At 49.7% G+C, this 20,704-nt stretch overlaps 2 protein-coding genes across 2 annotated transcripts; both read right to left on the reverse strand.

Moving 5' to 3' along the window:
* Positions 1–259: 259 nt before the first annotated feature.
* LOC120426374 (uncharacterized) lies at positions 260–18,346 on the reverse strand. The gene is made up of 2 exons (XM_039591132.2): positions 14,096–18,346; positions 260–6,904 (listed from the first exon to the last, which is right to left on the reverse strand). Exon 2 carries the CDS (start codon positions 6,573–6,575, stop codon positions 4,032–4,034), a length of 2,544 nt encoding a protein of 847 aa, XP_039447066.1. The 5' UTR covers positions 6,576–6,904; positions 14,096–18,346; the 3' UTR covers positions 260–4,031.
* LOC120426372 (uncharacterized) lies at positions 17,891–20,704 on the reverse strand. Its single transcript, XM_039591130.1, has one exon. The coding sequence runs from the start codon at positions 20,702–20,704 to the stop codon at positions 17,891–17,893; it is 2,814 nt and encodes a 937-aa protein (XP_039447064.1).

Raw genomic sequence — 20,704 nt, forward strand, 5'->3', positions numbered from 1 at the left:
AATTGCTGAGGTATTTTAATACTTCAAGAACTTAAAATATTTTAAGTATTTTTAGGTTTTTAACATAGTTAAAGTATTTTAAGTATTTTAAGTAATTTAAGTATTTTCAGTATTTTAAGTATTTTAGGTATTTTAAGTATTTTAAGTATTTTAAGTATTTTAGGTATTTTAAGTATTTCAAGTATTTGAAGTATTTTTAGTATTTGAAGTAATTGAAGTATTTGAAGTATTTTTAGTTTTTTGAGTATTTTAAGTATTTTAAGTTTTTTAAGTATTTTAAATTTTTTAAGTATTTTAAGTATTTTAAGTATTTTTGGTATTTTAGGTATTTTAAGTATTTTAAGTATTTCATGTATTTTAAGTATTATAAGTATTATAAATTTTTTAAGTATTTTAAGTTTTTTTTAAAAGTATTTTTAGTATTTTAAGTATTTCTCCCGGGGTGGATGGAAGCTAAGGTGTAAAAAGAAGTTTGCAATTGCCTCAACAATCAATCTACGAACTATTTTCGATTTGATTGATTTGATTGGATTTTTTATGTACAGAAAAGTGTCTAAAAAAGTAAGCAGTAGTGTAAGATACAAATAAAACCCCTCACACATATTATTTCCCTTAAAAAATATTGATTTTTTTTTAATTATGCAACAGAATATCCGTCAGCTAAGCTAAGGTTTAGCTATTTCAACTTTACTGAGATTTTAGAAATTGATTTTGCTAAAATATTTCAAAAAAGGAGCAAATCTTAAAAGTATATGAGCAATTCTCTACGAATTCGGTCTTTTTTCTTCAATTTTAATTTTTGTATTTTTTAATCCGACTGAAACTGCTGCCCCCGTCGCACCGAGTAGAAACATTTGGTTTTATTGTGAAAACAAACATTCGATACGGATCATACGCTTATGATCTTTATGCTTTTATAGCAATGAATATATTAAATATTATTTCTTTGTAAGTGCAAAACTTGACTTTTTTTTCTTTCTGGAAACTGCAAAGGATTTATAAAAGATTTAGCCAACATTAAGGACTCATAACTTTTAAAAAGGCTGTCGGAACTTAATCTATTGAGCCAATCGCAAAGGACCTCTGATTACTCGATTAACTTTTCATAGGGTTATCAGATCTTCAATGTTTTAAGCTTAAGCTCATTTGAAAGGTTTTTCCATAATCTAACTAACGACGGGTCTCATAATTGAGTGGTAAATCATTTACATCAATAAATTTTGAAAACCGGTTTCCAAAAAGTGCATAAATAACACTTGAGTGCAAATAACTTTTGATAGGGTCATATATCTTCAAAGTTTTGGGATCTTTAGAAAGATCTTTCAATTATCTAACTAACGGTGGGTTGCATGATGAACCCGGACATAATTTTCTTCGAATTTTTTGAGATCCGGCCTCCAAAAAGTGCATAAATAACACTTAAGTGCTAATAACTTTTGATAGGGTTGCCAGCTCACCATACAAAAACCACCCTTTTTACAATTTTGCGTACTTGAGTTAAAATGGTTTGGCATAACTAACTAACCATAATGGTAGGAAAATATGACTCATGGGAACTGAAGACGGATCTAAAAACACAGATCCGGACAAAATCAGTCAAGCCAGTTCCGAGAAAAGTGAGTTAGAAAAATCTACGCCCACCAAAACACACACAGACATTTGCTCAAAATTTGATTCTGAGTCGATATGTATACGCGAAGTTGGGTCTACGAGGCCTATAGGGACGTGGCGTTACATCGTGCTGCCATCTGGTTTTTTTATGTGCAAGAGTGGAAAAGTGCTGAGTCATCGTCTAAAAATAGACGGCGTCCTATCTCGCCCAGCAAAATGAAGTAGATAAAGTAGTCGGTTTCGATGGAGAAAAAGTGGAAAACGTGGTCTAAAAATAGCGACGCCATCCCCCTATTAAAGAAGTTCATTTTTCGAGTGATTTTATAGTGAGGAAACTCTTTTCAACTTTACATTTCGAAACATTTACATCAGAAACATGTGTTCCGGATCGAGCCCTTCAAATGTGGACTGTATTTTTGGGGGGTTTCACTGCTCGTCCAGAGCACACTTTCGGGAGGTCAACGACCTCAACTTCAAAACACGGTCGAAGCAAAAACACGGCTTGTTGCGCGGAGTAGCTTTATTCGCGGCGATCGAGACGGTACAACGTACGCGGGGGCTTCTACAAACCGAGCCGTTTGGGTGTTGGCTGAATACTTAACCTTATTTCTAAACGTAAACAAATTGAACCCGTCGGGCACTCCCGTACGGTCTCTCTCACTCTCTCATACACTCTCTAATCACTCACTCTCTCTCTCACAATTCATCTCGAAACTAATCTAATTTATAGGGTAAAGGGTGCAACTATCGATCTCAAACATGCCGCCCGCCTTGAAACCTGTGGTTTCAACAAATTGAAAAAGAACGCTACCTACTTTCTTACACTAATACTAACATAAAATTGAACACTCTTAGGGCTAACTTCACGTCACATCGTTTCAATAGCATCAATCGATCTTCTCTTCTGGATGTAAACAATCTTCTGCTGCTGCCATCGTGGATGCATCGTGGACGACAACGCATTTTGTGCATTATCGAGTGCAGCTGAACTGCAACTCTCCTCCCTGGAACTCATCTGCTGCTTCGGTGCTGCCTTGGTGCAGCATGCGCGTGGGGTCGTCGCCGAGTAGCGTTCATGGTGGTGTTTTTGCTGCTGTTGCAGCTTGCAGCCTCGAACTTCTCGTCGTCAGCGTTCGCCAGACCGCTGGCCGTGTGCCACGATCGCGAACCGTGCTGAACTTCTGGGGCAGCCTCGTGCTGCGCTTCTTCGGTGTAGGTGGGGGGTGATGCTCCAGCGGAACATGCTCTTCTTCGGGTGGGACAAACGTCGACCACAGAGTGCACACGGTTTGCGGTTGCATCGGTTGATGCCTTCCTTCTTCTTCTTCGTGCGGTGTGCCATCTTGTTGATGCTGTTGCTCGTTGCAGGTTTCCTCGGGAGAGATGCGATGTAGTGCGTGTAGAGAAAAATGTAAAACCGGAACAACTTACCCAGCCAGGTAACGTTGATGCTGGGCCCGCAGGCAATAAAGGTGTTACGCTGGGGTGTCTCGTTCGCCGGTGTGCTGCTCGTCGGTGTGCTGCTCGTCGGTGTGCTAGTCGCCGGTGCGCGGTTCGCCGGTGTTGATGCGGACGTGGATGTGCGTCGTGCGGGTGGTCTTTCGGACGTCGGTGTAGGTGGTTGAGTTGGTGGTGTGCCTCGAACAAAACTTGATGTAGTAGGTGTATGTAGCGTGCGTAAACTGGAACAACTTACCCCACCAGGTGAATTCTGGACTCTGGTGCTCGATCCGCAGATCATCGGTGAATTCCTGGGGGCGTTGTTCTTCTTCGCTGGTTAGGGATGTCTTCTAACTTCGACTTCAAAACTTCGTGGTCGGGATGTCGATCGGCGCGTGTGAGCTGGCCAAGCCCAATGTCAAGCGAGAAATCGAGACCGACTGGCAGGATCCTAGGCTTCCTCCAGTGAGATGTGGTAGCGTGGGTGGGTGTGCTACCGATGATAGGGGTGATTAGCGACTTTTTGACAAACATGCAATCCCTTAACCAGGTGAGCGCCTTGTGCGCTGAGCTCGGGCAGACAGGTGTCTACCGAAACACGAAACTGGACAGCGTCCAGCGAGCTTTCTTCAACAACAAACATGCACACATACAAAACTACAAATACCAACATAAACTTCGAGAATGGGGGACGCATAAGCGTCGAGGCGCACTCAGCGAGTGCTTAAATCGAGGTTTGAACAAATTCTTGACTATTCCGGATGGAAAGCGAGCAGATCTTTGAGCTCACACGATCGAAGCGTCCGTTTGCAAAGCGAAATGTTCGACAGACGAACACAGACTCGCATGACGCCGTCCACCAGTTGTGTGTTGGGGCGCGTAACCTTCTCCGACGCCTTGACCATCTGCCAGGTGACATCTCCAACCGTGGAATGTTGACCTTCTTCTCGACCATGAGCTGTCGAAACGTGACGGAACCGTCAAGCGCAGTGCAGCGGAGGTAGAGACTCGCACCGTAAGCTCGCTCTGTCCTCGACGCAATCGTTGCTGAACCCAATGCGGCACGACACATTTCTCGTCGCGACCGCTGTCAACCTCATCTTAACTCTCCACAGCTGCTGCAACGATTCGTCTGACGGTTGATCCCGGTCGATCTTGACTCTCCACAGCTGTTGACACAAGACACAGGCGTGCACGACACTGTGCAGCGCGTTGAGCGTGCTGCGCTCATCTTTCAGGTGCTTCGGGAGCTGCTTGAGCAGCTCTGGGCAGTGGGAGATCCACTTTTTCACCGTGACATCAGCAGAATCGGTGACCTGCCGGACTTTCTTCATCAGCGTGCTGGCTTCTTCAACGGTGTCTGATCTTCCCGTCGCATCTTGTTTCGTCGTCTTCTTGAACAGCTCTTCGCGGGTGGGCTCCTCCACAGAGTGGGTGCTGTTGACGTGGCTCGACTCCAGTTCGCCGAATTCCTTCAGGTCAACTGCTGAGCTGAAGTAGGTCGCCGTACATGGAACGCTGGGTGACGAAACTGGAACTTTCCCCGAGACTATCCATCCAAACACAGTCTCCTGTAGCGTCGGACCGTCCTCGACGATCTTACGACGACCAGCCGCCAGCAACTCAAAGAAGAACTCAGCGCCGATGATCATGTCAATGGGACCAGGTTTCCCAAAGTGCGGATCAGCGAGAATGATGTCACAGGGAAGCATCATCTGGCTGACGTCAACCGGTGTGACGGGCAAATCGATGGCGATCTTTTCCAGCACGTGGAACCGCATTTCCTTCGAGAACCTCGAGATCGTAGCCAGCCGTGGCTGGATCTTCGCGCGTACGGCCTCCAGCGACAACGCTGAGCCGTTTCCAATGCCGTGTACCCTCAGTACATCTGGAGCTGTCCGGAACTTCAGCTTCTTCGAAAACGTGTGAGAAATGTAGCAGGACTCGGAACACGAATCCAACAGTGTACGAGCGAACAAGAAATTTCCGAACTGGTCTTCCACGCGAACAACAGCCGTAGCCATGAGGACTCGGCGGGAAAGTGTGGGTGCATTTTGTGCGGGGAGGGATGCCGCTTTGAGGGTGGTGGTATTACGAAAGTCTGTGGGTGGTGGTGGGTGAGTGTTTCGAGAAGTGGATTGGATCACGGAGTAGAAACTTGTGGTTGGTTGGCTGGAAATGTTCTGTGTCTGGTCTTGCTGTCTCGTGGGTTGTTGTTGTCCAGCTTCCTGGGATTGACTTTGCGTATTGGGAACGGAGGATCTTTCTTGTCGAGCGCCAGCAGAAGCCGGCGTGTCGTAGTGCAGCAACGTGTGATGTCTACCGCCGCAGCGGGAACAGGAACCACGAGAACATCCGTCAGCGTAATGACCAGCATGCAAACAATTTCGGCACAGTCGCCATCGATTCACTTCCTCCACTCGTTGGGACACAGACATGTTCCTCAGCTGCAATTGAACGGCATGTGGAATGTCTCTTCGCAGAACAGGCAGCGCCGTTGCGAGGACGTGTGAGCGGTCGAGACTCTCGAGCGGTTCTGCAGACCGTCTCCTTCGCTGGGCCGATTGGCCCTGATAGATTGCAACACCGTGCACTGACCACGCAAAAACTCGATCAACACGTCGTACTTCGGCACAGCTTTCGAGTTGTGGTGTGACTCCCACAGACGCAGCGTGGTATGGTCCAAACGCGCACAGAGCATGTGAACCAGGATTGTCGAAGGAACGGACAGCTGTTCCTTCGCCGAGCTTCTTCAGCATCTGTAGGTTCGTCTCGAACTCGCTGATCAAGTGAGACAGACCGTCACAGCTCTCCTTCCGCAGCGGCTCGATGTCGAAGAGCGCGTCCAGGTACGCCTTCACGATGCGCTTGTGGTTGTCGTACTTCTTCTCCAGTGCCTTCCAAGCAACGTCGTAGCCTTCTGCAGAAAAATCGACCGACAGGATCTCCAGCTGTGCCTCACCTTGCAGAGCGGACCTCAAGTATGTGAACTTGTCGATGTCCGGCAGCTGCATGTTGGAGTGGATGAGGCTCTTGTAGGTGTCGCGAAACGGGATCCAATCCTTAAGCTCACCGCTGAAGTTGGGCAACTTGATGTCCGGCAACTTAATGCGCGAAATCGACCGATCGAAGCAGGTTTCGTTCAGGTCAGCACCAGGAGTGGGCTCAACCTTGACTGGACGCAGCGCGACCAGCCTTGCCTTCACCACGAAGTACCTCTCCTCGACGTTACGAAGAGCATTGTTGTACTCCATCTCACGCTGAACCATCAGATCAGCCAACCGCTTCTTCCGAGCCTCCTTTGACTCTCCAACAACTTGATCCTCATCCTCGTCATCGATCATGGCTTCGATCTTGCGGCGCACCTTGAAGAACTTCCTCATTGCCTCCTCCAGGGTGTCCAGCCGAATCGAGATCTGGTTCTCATGCTCCGCCTTCTTGTACGCCTCCACGAAATCACATACACCATTCATGGTCAGAATCAGCTGCCGCTCCTGCTGCAGCAAATCCTTCAACTCGTCCATTCTTTACCGCCTTCACTCACCGTTGACCGCCAAAAATCCAGAACACTGCAACCGCGAACACCGAAACGATCAACTCAACGTTCTACGCGACCCGATTGACAGTGGGGAGAGACAGCCAAAGTGGAGAACCAGCAGTGGACCGACCGACAGAGACCAGAACAATCCAAAAATCAGGGCTTGCGCAGGATTACCCAGACCACAACTCCGGAAAGAAACGCAAACGCGTAAAAAATCCAAATAAATCTTTATTAAAAAAACCTCTTTCGAAAAACGCTCATTCACTCAAACCCAAATCGCACACACCTCACCACAGACACACACACACACACCTCATGCACCACCCGGTCCGTGGGGACATGTGGAGGGTCCCCGCGGGAGCTTAGCTGAGGCTACCGGGCGGGTTGCAGTCGGCGGATAGCTGTATGCTCTTGCATGTTTACACTGCTGAGCACCCGGACCAACAGCGGGAAGTCGATCAGGACGTGGTGGAATCCAACTTGGGCGATGATGTCGTTGCTTTCCTACAAAAAAGCCACATCAGTCCGTTACATAAATCCTTCCGACAAAGCGAACGAACGCCGCTTTAAGCGTTCAAAGGCCCACACTTCACAAACCTAGATCCAAGATGTGCGGCAATCCGTGTTGAGGGATTCGTGGCTAGGGGGGTTTAAAACAGCCTAGTCGCTAACGGTAGCCTGTGGGGCACCAGGGCGCACCCCATAGTATTGTAGCCCTTACCGCGCTAATGCAGGGCAATGGCGGGGCGGACGGTATAATTCCCTAGCGACTCGTGGGATTAACCAGCATGTTGTCAAATCCAAAAATTTCCAAAGAGGGTTCCGATGCACCCAAAGCATCAGATCAAGAAGAAAGTCCGGTGGAAAACGCGGAGTCTGGGGGGACTACCTCCCAGCCTGCCTTAGTAGTACCGGCCGTGGCGATAGCGAACCAGCCTGAGACTGCGGTCAATGGCCCGCTGATCGTTAAAAATGCTGTGTACCAGTTCGCGAAGACTGGGGCAGGGCATAAAGCGGTGGGAACCTACAAGCGATCACTCTCTGAGGAGAAGATCCTAGGGGACCCAAAACGTGTGAGGACAGGGCCATTAGAGCGGATGATAACTCCGAAACTACCGCCCATACCGGGACGAAATAGGAGGAAACCTCCTACCATAGATAGTGACGCAATACGCGAACGAGCGCACGTGACGCTAAGCGACCTCCTGCCCGAGGGTAGCAAGACTAACGTCTACTACACCCTCGAGGAAGTCGCAAAGCTAAACGAGCACATCAGAAGCGCTGGCAATATCAGAAGTGACATCACCCGATCCGGACTGTCACTAACGGTGCTAGTGCGTCAAGCGGAGGAACTCTGGAAGGAGATGCGATCGAAGTACAATACCCTCGCTGAGGAGGCCAGTACGGAGAAAGCTGCGAGATTGTTGCTGGAGGATAGGGTGAAAGCCCTTGAGGTCCACAACGATTCTCACTCCTCCATCGAAGTAGAGGACCAGGTAACCCACAGTGAATTTAATTCGCTACGGGAGCAGAATGCAGCCCTACAGGCAACGGTCGAGGAACTATCCAAGACCATTGCGGAGCTTGCAGCTGCTAAGCCGGCCTCCACCCCAGCTGTGCTCGACAGCGAAGTGTACGCACTTCGCGAGCAGAACCAGGCGCTCAGCGCCGAGGTAGCAGCCCTGAGAGAGACGACCGTCACACCTCCTGCGTGTGAGTCTCAATCAGGGGCCCAATCGCCTCTTTCTTCAGAGCTTGCGAAGGCACAGCAGGAGATCCTTAACCTGCGCGAAGAACTGAAGGGCCTCAAAGAGGAAAAGGCCAAGTGGGAGTCGGGACCGAAGCCTGGAAAGTCTGACAAGACCGGAAAGGACAAGGGCAAGAACAAGGGTAAGAACCAACAAAGTCAGAAGCCAAAGCAGGCGAAGGGTGGCGTCCAGAACGCAGATCCCAAACCTACAGCTCCAATCACGCCTTCAGGTAGCAAGGAGGTTGGCACCAGCCCCAATGGGGAGTCCCAAGGTGGCAACCCGGGCGACGAAAGCAGTGATGGACACGCTAATGATGGGTTCACGGTGGTGAATCGAAGGAAACCTAGGTCTAAGCACAAGCCCCGTACGAGGAACGAGGCTATAGCGATAAAGGCCGACGAGAAAAGTTACGCGAGCCTATTGCGAAACTTGCGCTCTAACGAGGAATTTAAGGAGCTTGGTGAGGCTACTAAGTCGGTGCGGCGAACTCGTCAGAACGAGCTTCTCCTCATTCTCAAAAGGGGTACGAAGCCCAGTTCCGAGTACGCCCGACTGGTCACCGAGAGCGTTGGAAGTGACGAAATCAAGGTCCGGTCACTCTGTACAGAAACCACTCTCCAGTGCAAGAACCTGGACGAGACGGCGACGGCAGAAGACCTCCTTGACGCCATAACAACACAGTGTTTATAAATGTTGAATACCAATAAAAGTTTTAATTGTATTGATGAGTGGCTTATTTCCAATACCAATCTACCCCATGAGTCGTCTTTGAGAATTATGCAGCTCAACATTCGCAGCATGAACAATGTAACAAAGTTCGACAGCATAAAAGAGGTTCTACACAGATTCGACAGAAGGGTAGACATAATTGTACTAGGTGAAACGTGGATTCAACAAGATCGCGTTTGTTTGTTCAGCATTGCGGGGTACAAGTCTATGTTTTCCTGTCGGAATGAATCAAATGGGGGCCTGGCAGTTTTTTACCGAGATGAACTCGATGTGGATGAATGCTGCAACACAATTAAGGACGGTATGCACCATATCCAACTGGTGCTGAAGCGGGGTAAGCCGATTGATTTCCATGCGATTTATCGTCCACCAAATTTCGAAGCAAGGAGATTTATTTCCGAAATGGAGCAGTTTGTGTCCAGCAGCAAACCAGGGCACGATTGCATAATTGTTGGAGACATGAACATAGCAGTAAACCAGCCATCCGTCAACACCGTTCAGGAGTACACGCGTGTTCTGGAGTCCTATAACACTTACGTGACAAACAATGTGGTTACTCGACCTATGAGCTCAAATGTGCTGGATCATGTCATCTGCTCTGAAGCGCTGCTTGATAAGGTTGTGAATGAAACAGTCTTTCATGACCTGAGCGATCATTGTTTGGTGCTGTCTTCATTCAATCTTGGTTGCAGCACAGCGAGAACGACTCTGGAGAAGGACATCATCGATCATAGGCGACTAAACCAACAATTCCACGAGTTTATGATAGGGTTGCCGATGGAAATGTCAGCCAATGAGAAACTTACAGCAGTAATTACCAACTACAACAATTTCGTCAAGCAATGCACTAAAACAGTAACGGTTCAGGCTAAGATAAAGGGTCACTGTCCTTGGATTACGTTTGACCTGTGGACTATCATGCGCTGGAAAGAAAATCTTCTTAAGAGAAGCAGACGAAATCCGCTGGACGAAGAAGTAGCAGGCCTGCTGAGTCACGTGTCACGGATGCTGCAAACCAAAAAGGACAGGTGCAAGAAAGATTACTATCAAAGATTGCTTTCAAACACCAGCCAGAAGAACGCGTGGAGGATTGTAGGAGACGTACTTGGAAGGAACGGTGTAAATGATGCACCTCGGTCTGTTTACGACAACGGAGGCGTAACGACTACGGACATGAACAAAATCTGCCAGCAGTTCAACGAGTTCTTCTGCAGTGTTGGGCACAAACTTGCGGCCACTATTCCAAGTGATCGAAATATATGTCGCTTCAACACTCTGCCGCGCCGTCCCGATTCTATGTTCCTCAGTCCCACTACGTACAATGAAGTAGTCTCGTTGATTAACCAGCTGGACACCAAGAAATGTGCAGGACCGGACAACATATCTGCAACTTTCATTAAGGTGCATTACGAGGTGTTTGCGCAGCTGATAACAGATGTCTTCAATGAAATTATCATGACTGGACAGTTCCCGGATTGCTTGAAAGTGGCTCGAGTCGTACCAGTTTACAAGGCAGGAGATAAGAAGGACGTCAACAATTATCGACCGATCTCAACCCTCTCAGTCTTAGACAAACTGATAGAGAAATTGATCGTTTGCCGCGTTAACGCATATGTAACAAGAAAGACCGACGATCGCCCTGCAATTCTTTACTCACACCAATATGGGTTCAGACCGGGGTCGAGCACGCTTACGGCAACGTGTGATCTAGTCGAAGACATATACAGCACGTTGGACTCTAAACTACTTGCAGCCACCCTCTTCATTGACCTCAAGAAGGCATTTGACACCATAAACCACGATCTTCTCCTACAAAAGCTGGAACGCTATGGGATCAGAGGAACACCACTTGAGTTACTGAAAAGTTATCTACAAGGACGACAGCAGTACGTGTCTATTGGAAAACACAGAAGTGGGTGGTGTCCCATAACTGTTGGAGTGCCCCAAGGGAGTAACTTGGGTCCGTTACTGTTCTTGCTCTTCATCAATGACATCGGCAAACTGCAGCTCAACGGGAAAACTCGACTGTTTGCGGATGACACGTCAGTGTCATACAGAGGAGGAACCTGCGAAGAATTACAACGACAAATGGCAGCAGACATCGTCCTCCTGAACGACTTCTTCAAAACGAACGTGCTATCCCTTAACCTTGCGAAAACCAAATACATGATCATCCACTCGTCAAGGAGGAGAGTTCCAGATCACCCTCAACTTATTGTAAACGGACAGACTGTTGAAGAAGTTTCCAGTTATCCCTTTCTTGGCCTTGTTCTTGATAGTACCATGTCCTGGACTGCTCATATAAGGGCCCTCAAAAGCAAACTCAGCTCTCTGTGTGGAATATTTTGGAGAATCTCGTCGTTCATTCCTTACCCACAAATGAAAATGCTGTACTTTGCTTTGGTACACTCCAGAATCCAGTACCTAGTTGCAAACTGGGGAGCAGCCTGTAAAACGGATCTACACGACTTACAAGTTCTTCAAAATCGCTGCCTGAAAATTATTTCACGCAAGCCATTGCTGTTTCCTACAACCCAACTTTACTCGGATTGTACTGATTCGATCCTTCCGGTGAAAGCATTGTATGAACTACAAACCATGATGCTGCACCGCAAGATCTCAACGGACGCCAAGCAACATCACAACTTTGCACTGAGGAGAAGGGAGTCATCTCGCGCATCCCGACAACTAGGAGATTTCATCTTACCACGGCCGTACACGGAGTTTGGAAGGAAAAAATTCTCCTACCTTGGGGGGAAGTTGTACAATGCACTGACAACCGACTGCAAAAAAACGACAACCATCGCCGCCTTCAAACGGTTACTCACCATCAACATGAAGCAGAGAATCCACCTTTTTGTGTAGAAGTCAAAACTAATGTTCTGTTACATCTCGTTTCATGCCACCACCGCCCACCGCCCACCGCCCGCCGACCACCGCCCACCGCCCACCGCCCGCCGCCCACCGCCCACCGCCCAACGCCCACCACCCACCAGCAACCGCCCATCGTCAAACGCCGCTCATCTTAGTCAACAACTGCCACCACCGCTCGCCATCAATACCAAATCATAGAATGTAGTTAGAATATAAGAAATGCACTGCCTTAAAAGAGCTTAGGCTCACTGGCTAGTGCAACAGATTATTGTGGAAGGTTAAAGATCAATTGAAAAGAAGGGAGCCCATCCCCAAACTTAAAAAGACAGCCGAGCCTAACCCCAGGTCAATCTTGGAGTAGGTGAATATTCCAGCAAAATGCTGAGAAGTGTGCAATTCGGTCTTTAATAAAAAAAAAAAAAAAAAAAAAAAAAAAAAAAAAAAAAAAATTTAGAGAGGGGTCTTTCAGACCGTCAATTTGGCTTTAGAAAAGGAAGGTCCACGGTCGACGCGATCAAAGCAGTCCTCGAGAAAGCTAAGATCGCAGTCGAGCCTAAGCGTCGAGGGATGCGCTTCTGCGCTGTCATCACTCTAGATGTCAAGAATGCTTTCAATAGCGCTAGTTGGGACGCCATTGCGAGATCCCTCCATAGATTTCGTGTCCCCAACTACCTGTGCAAGTTGCTTAAAAGCTACTTCGAAAACCGAGTTCTTCTCTATGAGACGGACGAGGGTCTTCGCGAACTGATCATCACGGCGGGAGTCCCACAAGGCTCCTTGATCGGTCCTGGGTTGTGGAATGGTATGTACGACGGGGTGCTGACTCTGGAGTTACCGGCGGGCGTTAGCATAGTTGGCTTTGCCGACGACATCGTCCTAATGGTGCTCGGCGAGTCACAGCTCCAAGTCGAGGTACAAGCAACCGAAGCAATACGGACAATCGAAGAATGGATGGGATTGCACCATCTAGGGCTTGCGCATCAAAAGACAGAGGTAGTTGCCGTGAACAACTTCAAGTCTGCACAGTGCATTAACGTCAGAGCAGGGAACTGCTCGATCGCCTCCAAGAGGTCATTACTCTACCTGGGTATCCGGGTAGATGACAAATTGAGTTTCAATAGTCATGTTGACTATGTATGCAAGAAGGCTATGAAAGCGATAGCATCCCTATCTCGTATGATGGGGAATAACTCTGCTGTCAAAAGTAGTAAAAGGCGTCTACTGGCAACAGTGGTCGGCTCTGTCCTCCGCTACGGAGCACCGGCATGGGGCGCCGCCCTAGAAGTAAAGACTAACCTCCAGAAGGTTACGAGCGTCTATAGGCTAATTTGTCTTAGGGTATGTAGTGCGTATCGCACCACATCAGCAGAGGCGGCCTGCGTATTAGCTAGCATGACCCCCATTGGACTACTCGTCCAAGAAGACATGCGATGCCACGAGCTAAGAGGGGTCAGGAGGCATCGTGCTTCGGCCAGGGCAGCCACTATGGCTGTTTGGCAACGAAGCTGGGATGACTCGACCAAAGGGCGATGGACACATCGCGTGATACCCAACCTAGAGAGGTGGGTAAACAGGACGCATGGTGAAATAAATTTCTACCTAACCCAAGTCCTAACGGGGCATGGGTGCTTTAGACAGTACCTACACAGATTCGGACACGCAACCTCACCCAATTGCCCGAACTGTTCAGGCACCGTTGAGACGGTGGAACATGTGGTATTTGAATGCCCCCGGTTCCAAAGTAGCAGGGAGATCTTGTTGCTGGGATGTGGTCCTGACACATCGCCAGACAACCTGACAGATAGAATGTGCCAGAGCGAGGAAGCATGGGGTGCAGCTTCCACAGCTATAACGCAGATAATGCTCAAACTGCAAGAGAAGTGGCGCACGGACCAGCGTGCGTCCCGGAACGAAGGGCCCCTGGCCCAGTAGCTCCGCTGATATATTAAAGATGATATACTAAAAAATTTGACGAAAAGGCACGCGATGATAGAGCGTGCCTCCCGGAACAATGTTCCGAAAGGTGAGCGCAACTAGCGCTGCTCCTCCCCGACGTAATATCGAAAGACAGTTCCGGGGAGGTTGTAAGCTTACCGTGATATTAGGACGGGTACGTCCTATGCAAAAGAAAAAAAAAAAAAAAAAACACCTCATGCACCACATGCAACCCAATACTTCCTCTGGAACGCTGCTTGGCCCTCCTGGAACCTCCGGTGGCAGCGTCCAGCACACGCAAACACTCTCGAACACACAGCTTCCAACAGCAGCGCAGCTTCCGTCCGCCTTAGAACAGCTCCCAGCAGACCACGATCGCTCCTGCTGCTTCTTCCAGTCAGCACCGCGCGCAGAACAGCATAAAAAATTGCAGCACAAAACCGCAAATCACTGCGCGATGGCGCCAACTGCCGCGGACTCGCACAGTCCGAATCGCGATGGCCACTGTTCAGCGAACTGGCCACTTTTCACGCGCGCGCACACAAAGGTTCTTCCACTTCGGGCCGGCCACTTCGATCCGGTTCGAAGGACCAATGTTCCGGATCGAGCCCTTCAAATGTGGACTGTATTTTTGGGGGGTTTCACTGCTCGTCCAGAGCCCACTTTCGGGAGGTCAACGACCTCAACTTCAAAACACGGTCGAAGCAAAAACACGGCTTGTTGCGCGGAGTAGCTTTATTCGCGGCGATCGAGACGGTACAACGTACGCGGGGGCTTCTACAAACCGAGCCGTTTGGGTGTTGGCTGAATACTTAACTTTATTTCTAAACGTAAACAAATTGAACCCGTCGGGCACTCCCGTACGGTCTCTCTCACTCTCTCATACACTCTCTAATCACTCACTCGCTCTCTCACAATTCATCTCGAAACTAATCTTATTTATAGGGTAAAGGGTGCAACTATCGATCTCAAACAACATGTTTACATGCTCTTTATATTTTAAAATTTTTGATTTGCCAGAACCAAAAGTTATATTTACTCGCTTTTCCTTGATTACGTTTAATCTCATTTTACATGAAGGTTGTTTAAATGCAAAACAACTATTTAAATGGAATTTCAAAATTACACATCGGGCCCTGCTGTACAGTGTACCCAAATATCAATCGCAAAACTCTTAAAATTTCGGTGATTGGCCATGAAATAATGTCAATAGCCAAACACTTGAATTTTAAATGATGTTGAAAAATAATACACCCAAAACAAATAGTGGTTCCATTCACGGACACAGAGAACACAGCTTGAGATGGGCGAAAGAATTCTACTCTCGAGGTTCATTTGCAAAAAAAGTTCATCCGTCAAACAAAACACCAAAAGTGTCGACTACGGGAATCGAACCAGAGACCTTTGACAGACTAACCCAATGACTTAACTGCCTCGGCCACCACAGTTTGGTGACTAAGGAGTGGTCAGATATCGATGTATGACACTTGTTGGAGATTAAATGTTTTTAATGTGTGGCATCTCGGCACTTTGTGCAACGTCGAAGTTGTTCGAGCTGGTAGTATAAGACCCGGTATCCTCCCACTGCAAGAGTCTGATCGACGACACGACAAGACACTCGGTGGAAAAACTTTCGCAAAAAGTGTACCCCACCGTGAACCGTGAAACAACCGTGAATGTCCAAAGTCACGGTAAAATTGAAGGACCCCTCGTTATTTCAGCTTTCAGCTTCAGGAATCAGCTGTTCTTTGTTTATTGTTTTTGAGAACGATCAGTGCGCCTTCGCGGGAGAGTGGCCACTTTGTGGTGTTGGCCGGGTACTACGTTATCCGACTAGACTGAATGGAAACGAGCGAAAGGGAGATGTCTTGGCTAGACCAGTACGAGACGGATATCGAAATATTTACGCTTGGCCACGGTAACCAAGTTGTTTTTACACCAGGTTTGACTGAGTCCAACGAAACGGAATGTGGGAAGTGTTGGTTGTTGATGTGTGGTCGTGGACCGGAATGAAACAGCCGCGTACAAAAGTCCTGCCTTGAAGGTTTTCCGGGTTTTCCAGCTGCAGGCTGTTTTCGGACGTTTGAGGGCCGAAGATCCGCTTGAGGGTGTTAATCGCTTCGGCGAGATTGAAATAGCACGGAAGCTTGGGCAGGATGATGTTCCGGTGCTGCTCGTAGCACCGGAAATCGAATTTCCTTACCAGGAACCGTGCCAAGGCCGCATCTTCCAGTTTGGTCGCCTCCCGCTAAGGACTTAGTGCCGACGGAACCACCAGTCTTAGGTCTGTCTGTGTTACGGCCCGGAACGTGAACTCACTAGTGTGCATTGCTAGGCAAGCCAGAACTTGCGTCGCGTCGGCTTAAGCAGGAACTGGTGGGTCAATATTCTCAATAAGCTTTATCAGCAGGAGCAATGCTTGCTTGAGATGTTCCATTCTTCTGGGTTGTTGAAGAATCCTCGTCGCCAAATGATGTATCCGGCCGTAGACCTGGATGAAACAGTAGAAAAACGAAAGTGGAAAGTTAAGCCAGAGGCCTGACCGGCCTACCTGTAGTTGTGACAAATGTGTTTGATCCGGAAAGGATGAAGGGGATTGGACTGCAACCAGAGAGGAATAAGCTTTCCGTGTCGGGTTTTGGAACCGTCGTTGGTGGTGTTGATGACCCTTCCAATTGATGCTGGAGCTTCAGCACGGTACGTTGGACCTCAGATTTCTCCTTTCTCTGATACGAGACGAGCCAATGGAATCGATCCCGTATATGAAGATGATTAACGGGGCGCGTTCGCGGGCCGCCACTAACAGTTCGCGCACCAATCGGGAACTCTTACTTTGGGAACTGTTGCACGTACTTGTAGATGGTCTTGCCCTACTTCAGCAACGCGAATTAACTCGTCGATCTTGTCCGCTTCCAGATCATACAGCCGCTCCCACGGGCAGATCTTCTCTATTTTCTTCTCGATCTCATCTGGCATCTTTCGGAACTGGCGTAATGGGGACATGCGCCGATCAATCATTTTGCACAGCATTAAACACTTGTCCGCTAGCTGGGCCCACTCGCGATGTAGGACGATCTCGTAGATGGCACGCAGCAGACGGGATGCGTTTTGGGTTACGTACACGGCGTACACCATGTTAGCAAAGCCCTCGAGTTTGAGGTGGGATCCGAAACGCGACCCGCTCCATCAGCTTCTGCAGATCGAGTTTCTCCTCCTCGCGGACTTCGGACTCCAGACTCACCGGACATCAAAAACACGTGGAAAAGTTCAATCTACCTGAGCGTCGTCTTCAGCACCTGGTTTACGTCAGCACTGCGAGGCGATTTGATCACTTTTGGTGATCTGGAAGTGGTCACTTTTACGGTCTTACTTGATGCGGCCGCTTTTCTCCAGATGCAAGGCTGTCGTGTGGAAATGATTGGCGCGGAAGTGTGCCGGCAGCGTTCTGAATCGTACCGAGCACGATTTCGGCGTTCCATATGTTAGGCATATCTGTTGTCAAACCGGTCAAGACCGCACTCGCAGGAATTTCGCAATATCTTGGTAATTTGGAAGGGTGTACAACCCAACAAGGCGAGCATCTTTCTTTGTGGTTTAATCTTACGGATCTGTTGGGGCCAAATCTCCCAACTGGATCTTCGGGTGGACTGTATTAGGGTTTCTCCGGGTGATCAAAACACTTTGCGGAATTCTCTTTCCTAACAAAAAACTTTTATTCCGATCACTATTTACAAGCACGTCTTTACTCAAACGCGTCGCGAACTGGAGTGAAAATCTCCACTTCTCTCTCTCTCCTCCTTCTCCGTTTTGCGCGCGCATCCGTTGCGCGCCAATTCCCACCTTCTCGATCGTTCCTTGCGTCATCGCAGGCGGCGACGAGGGGTGTCGCGTTGGTGAGTCGATCGCAGCAACCAGTGTTGCCGATCGAGCTGGTTTTTCAATTGTCATCAAGAATTCGCGGAGGACGGAAGTTATCCGACTTTCTCCCCCGCGGCTGCATTCTCCGAAGCTACTCCGAAGTACCGAAGCGCTCCAGAAGACGGTCGTTGTCCACGGTCGGCAAGGGTGCCAGTTTGGAAACCGACCGTTTGAAGACCGCTCCAGAACCGGTCTTCACGTCCACGACACGCACCAGCGCGTCCATTCCGGGGTAAGTCTCGACGATGATGCCGACCTTCCAGGTCTGCGACGGAAGGTTGTCCTCGACGAGAAGGACCAGCATTCTGGGCTGCAGGTTGTGCGATTTCTTGGTCCACTTCGCACGATTCTGCAGACTCGTTAAGTACTCTCTGGACCAGCGGCCCCAGAAGCACTCACGAAGCTTGTCCAGGTATTCCCAGCGGTTCAGACGGTTGTCTGCGACACCGCTGCGGGAGGGCTTGGCGACAGGACGCAGCGGCCTGCCGAGTTGAAGATGCGCCGGAGTTATCGGAAGAGGATCTCCGGGGCTGTCCGACAAGCTGAAGAGCGGCCGAGAGTTCAAGACCGCTTCAACATGCGTCAAGATGGTAGCAAATTCTTCGAAGGTAAGCACCGCGTTCTGCAGCGTTCGTTTCAGGTGTGTCTTGACGCTCTTCACGCCCGCCTCCCACAATCCGCCAAAGTTGGGAGCCCTGGGCGGGATGAAGCTCCACTCGATGGCCTTGGGCACGAGCAAATCCTGGATTCCGCGCTTCAGAAGGTCCTGCTTGAAGAGCTCGTGCATTTCGCGCAAAGATCGTGACGCCCCGACGAAATTCGTCGCGTTGTCGGAAAAGATCTTGCGCACCATGCCTCGTCGGTTGACGAAGCGATCCAGGGCGGCCAAGAAGGCCTCTGTTGTCAAGTCTGACACCAATTCCAGGTGGATGTTCTTGGTGACCAGACAAACGAACACGGCGATGTAGGCTTTGGTAAGTTTGGGTCTGTACTTGCCTTGTTTCACCGTTACAGGTCCAGCGTAGTCCACGCCGGTGTACTCGAAGGGGGCGGCAACGTTCACTCGTTCCGCCGGAAGCTGTCCCATGAACTGTTCAATCCTGCGTGGGTTGGCCTTGAAGCACTGCAGGCACTTGCGGGTCACGTCGCGCACTACGTTGCGCGCTTTCAGCGGCCAGTACTGCTGTCGAACGATGGCCAGGAGTCCGGAGGGGCCGACATGCAGGTTCTCCACATGCAGCGCTCGAACCAGCAACGTAGTCACGTGATGACGGGGCAGGATCACGGGATGCTTGGCCTCGTACGGGAGGCTCGAATGTTCCAGACGTCCGCCGACTCTCAGCAGACCGTCCTCGTCGACGATTGGTGCCAGGCTCGCAAGCTGGCTGGATGTTTGTTCGGTCTTCGCTAGATAAAACTCATCTGGTAAGGCTGCCATTTGAATCGACCAGATGATGGACTTTAACGCCGCTCTTGTTTCAGGAACTGTCACGTAGGCGCACGTTGTCCTTGGTTGTCCAGACTTCTTGTTCCTGCAGTTCTGGACGAATCTGCGCACGTAGCAGATCACGCGCTGGAGTTTCCGGAACTCGCCGAACCGTTTGAACACCGGCATCTCCTCGACGACGGTGACTTTGTAGACGATGGCTACCAGCCCTGGCAGCTCGTCGTCCTCGAGTTCGGGGGGTTCTTCAGGAACGTAGGCAGCGCTCGTCAGCGGTAGAAGCCCCTTCCACCACTTCGGACACCGACTCAAGAGTGTGGGTCTCATCCCACGAGAGACGATGTCTGCCGGATTATCGGCTGACCTCACGTAATTCCATCGGAACTTACCTGTGAGGTTGAGGATCTGGATGACGCGGTTGCGCACGAAGGTCTCCAGGAGATTCGGATCCTTCTTCAGCCATGCGAGCACAATCTGGCTGTCCGAGTACAGCTCGATAGCCGACAGCTCCAGATCCAGCGTTTCGATGACCTTCACGACGAGCCGCGCAAGCAACAGCGCTGCACACAGCTCCAGGTTCGGCACGGACAGCTTCTTCAGCGGAGCCACTCGGGATTTCGCGCACAACAGGTTGGCCTCGGCCGACCCATTCCCGCGGACGCACCGCAGATAGACGTTGGCCCCGTAGGCAACGGTCGACGCGTCAGCGAACCCGTGCAGCTCGTACAGAACCGTGTTGGGCACCACGACGCATCGCGGCACACGAATATCGTTCAGCGCTGTTAGAGACTCTCGAATCTCGAACCACTCACACAGAAGCTCTTCGTTTAGTTCGGTAGCCCAGTTCATCTTGCTGGCCCACAACTTCTGCATGAACACTTTGGCCAGCACGATGACTGGGGCTACGAAGCCAAGTGGGTCAAACACTTTCAGGATGTCCGAAAGCACTTTCGTCTTCGAGACGGGTTTGTCGTCGCACTCTTCCAAACAGTTCACAAAACGAAACTCATCCTCGCGTGGGTCCCACAGGACACCCAGAGCCTTGATGGCTTCGTTCGCACTATATTCTTCGATCGGTTTCGGCTTCTCCCGATCTTCTTCAGGCACACACTTTAGCACTTGCTCTGAGTTAGAGCACCACTTCTTCACTGGGAAACCTCCCTCTTCCAGGATTTTCTTCACTTCCAGCACAAGTTTCACTGCTTCCTTCTCGTTGCTGGCGCCGGACAGCATGTCGTCGACATACATGTCCTCGATCACGATCTTGGCGGCTGCTGGGAACCGGCCTTTCGCCGACTCCGCCTGCTCCACCAGACACCGCGTTGCGAGGAACGGGGCGCTTGCCGTTCCGTAGGTAACGGTGTTCAGCTCAAGCACTCGCAAGCGCTCGTTCGGGTCCTTCCTCCAGAAGATTCGCTGGTACGGTGTATCGCTCGGATGCACCCGCACCTGCCGATACAT

Source organism: Culex pipiens, chromosome 1, assembly GCF_016801865.2.
Source record: "Culex pipiens pallens isolate TS chromosome 1, TS_CPP_V2, whole genome shotgun sequence".
Classification (NCBI taxonomy): Eukaryota; Metazoa; Arthropoda; class Insecta; order Diptera; family Culicidae; genus Culex; species Culex pipiens.

Coding starts and splice junctions, on each gene's coding strand:
- LOC120426372 (XM_039591130.1), bottom strand. CDS start 20,704: ATGTATCGGCAGGTGCGGGTGCATCCGAGCGATACACCGTACCAGCGA.
- LOC120426374 (XM_039591132.2), bottom strand. CDS start 6,575: ATGGACGAGTTGAAGGATTTGCTGCAGCAGGAGCGGCAGCTGATTCTG.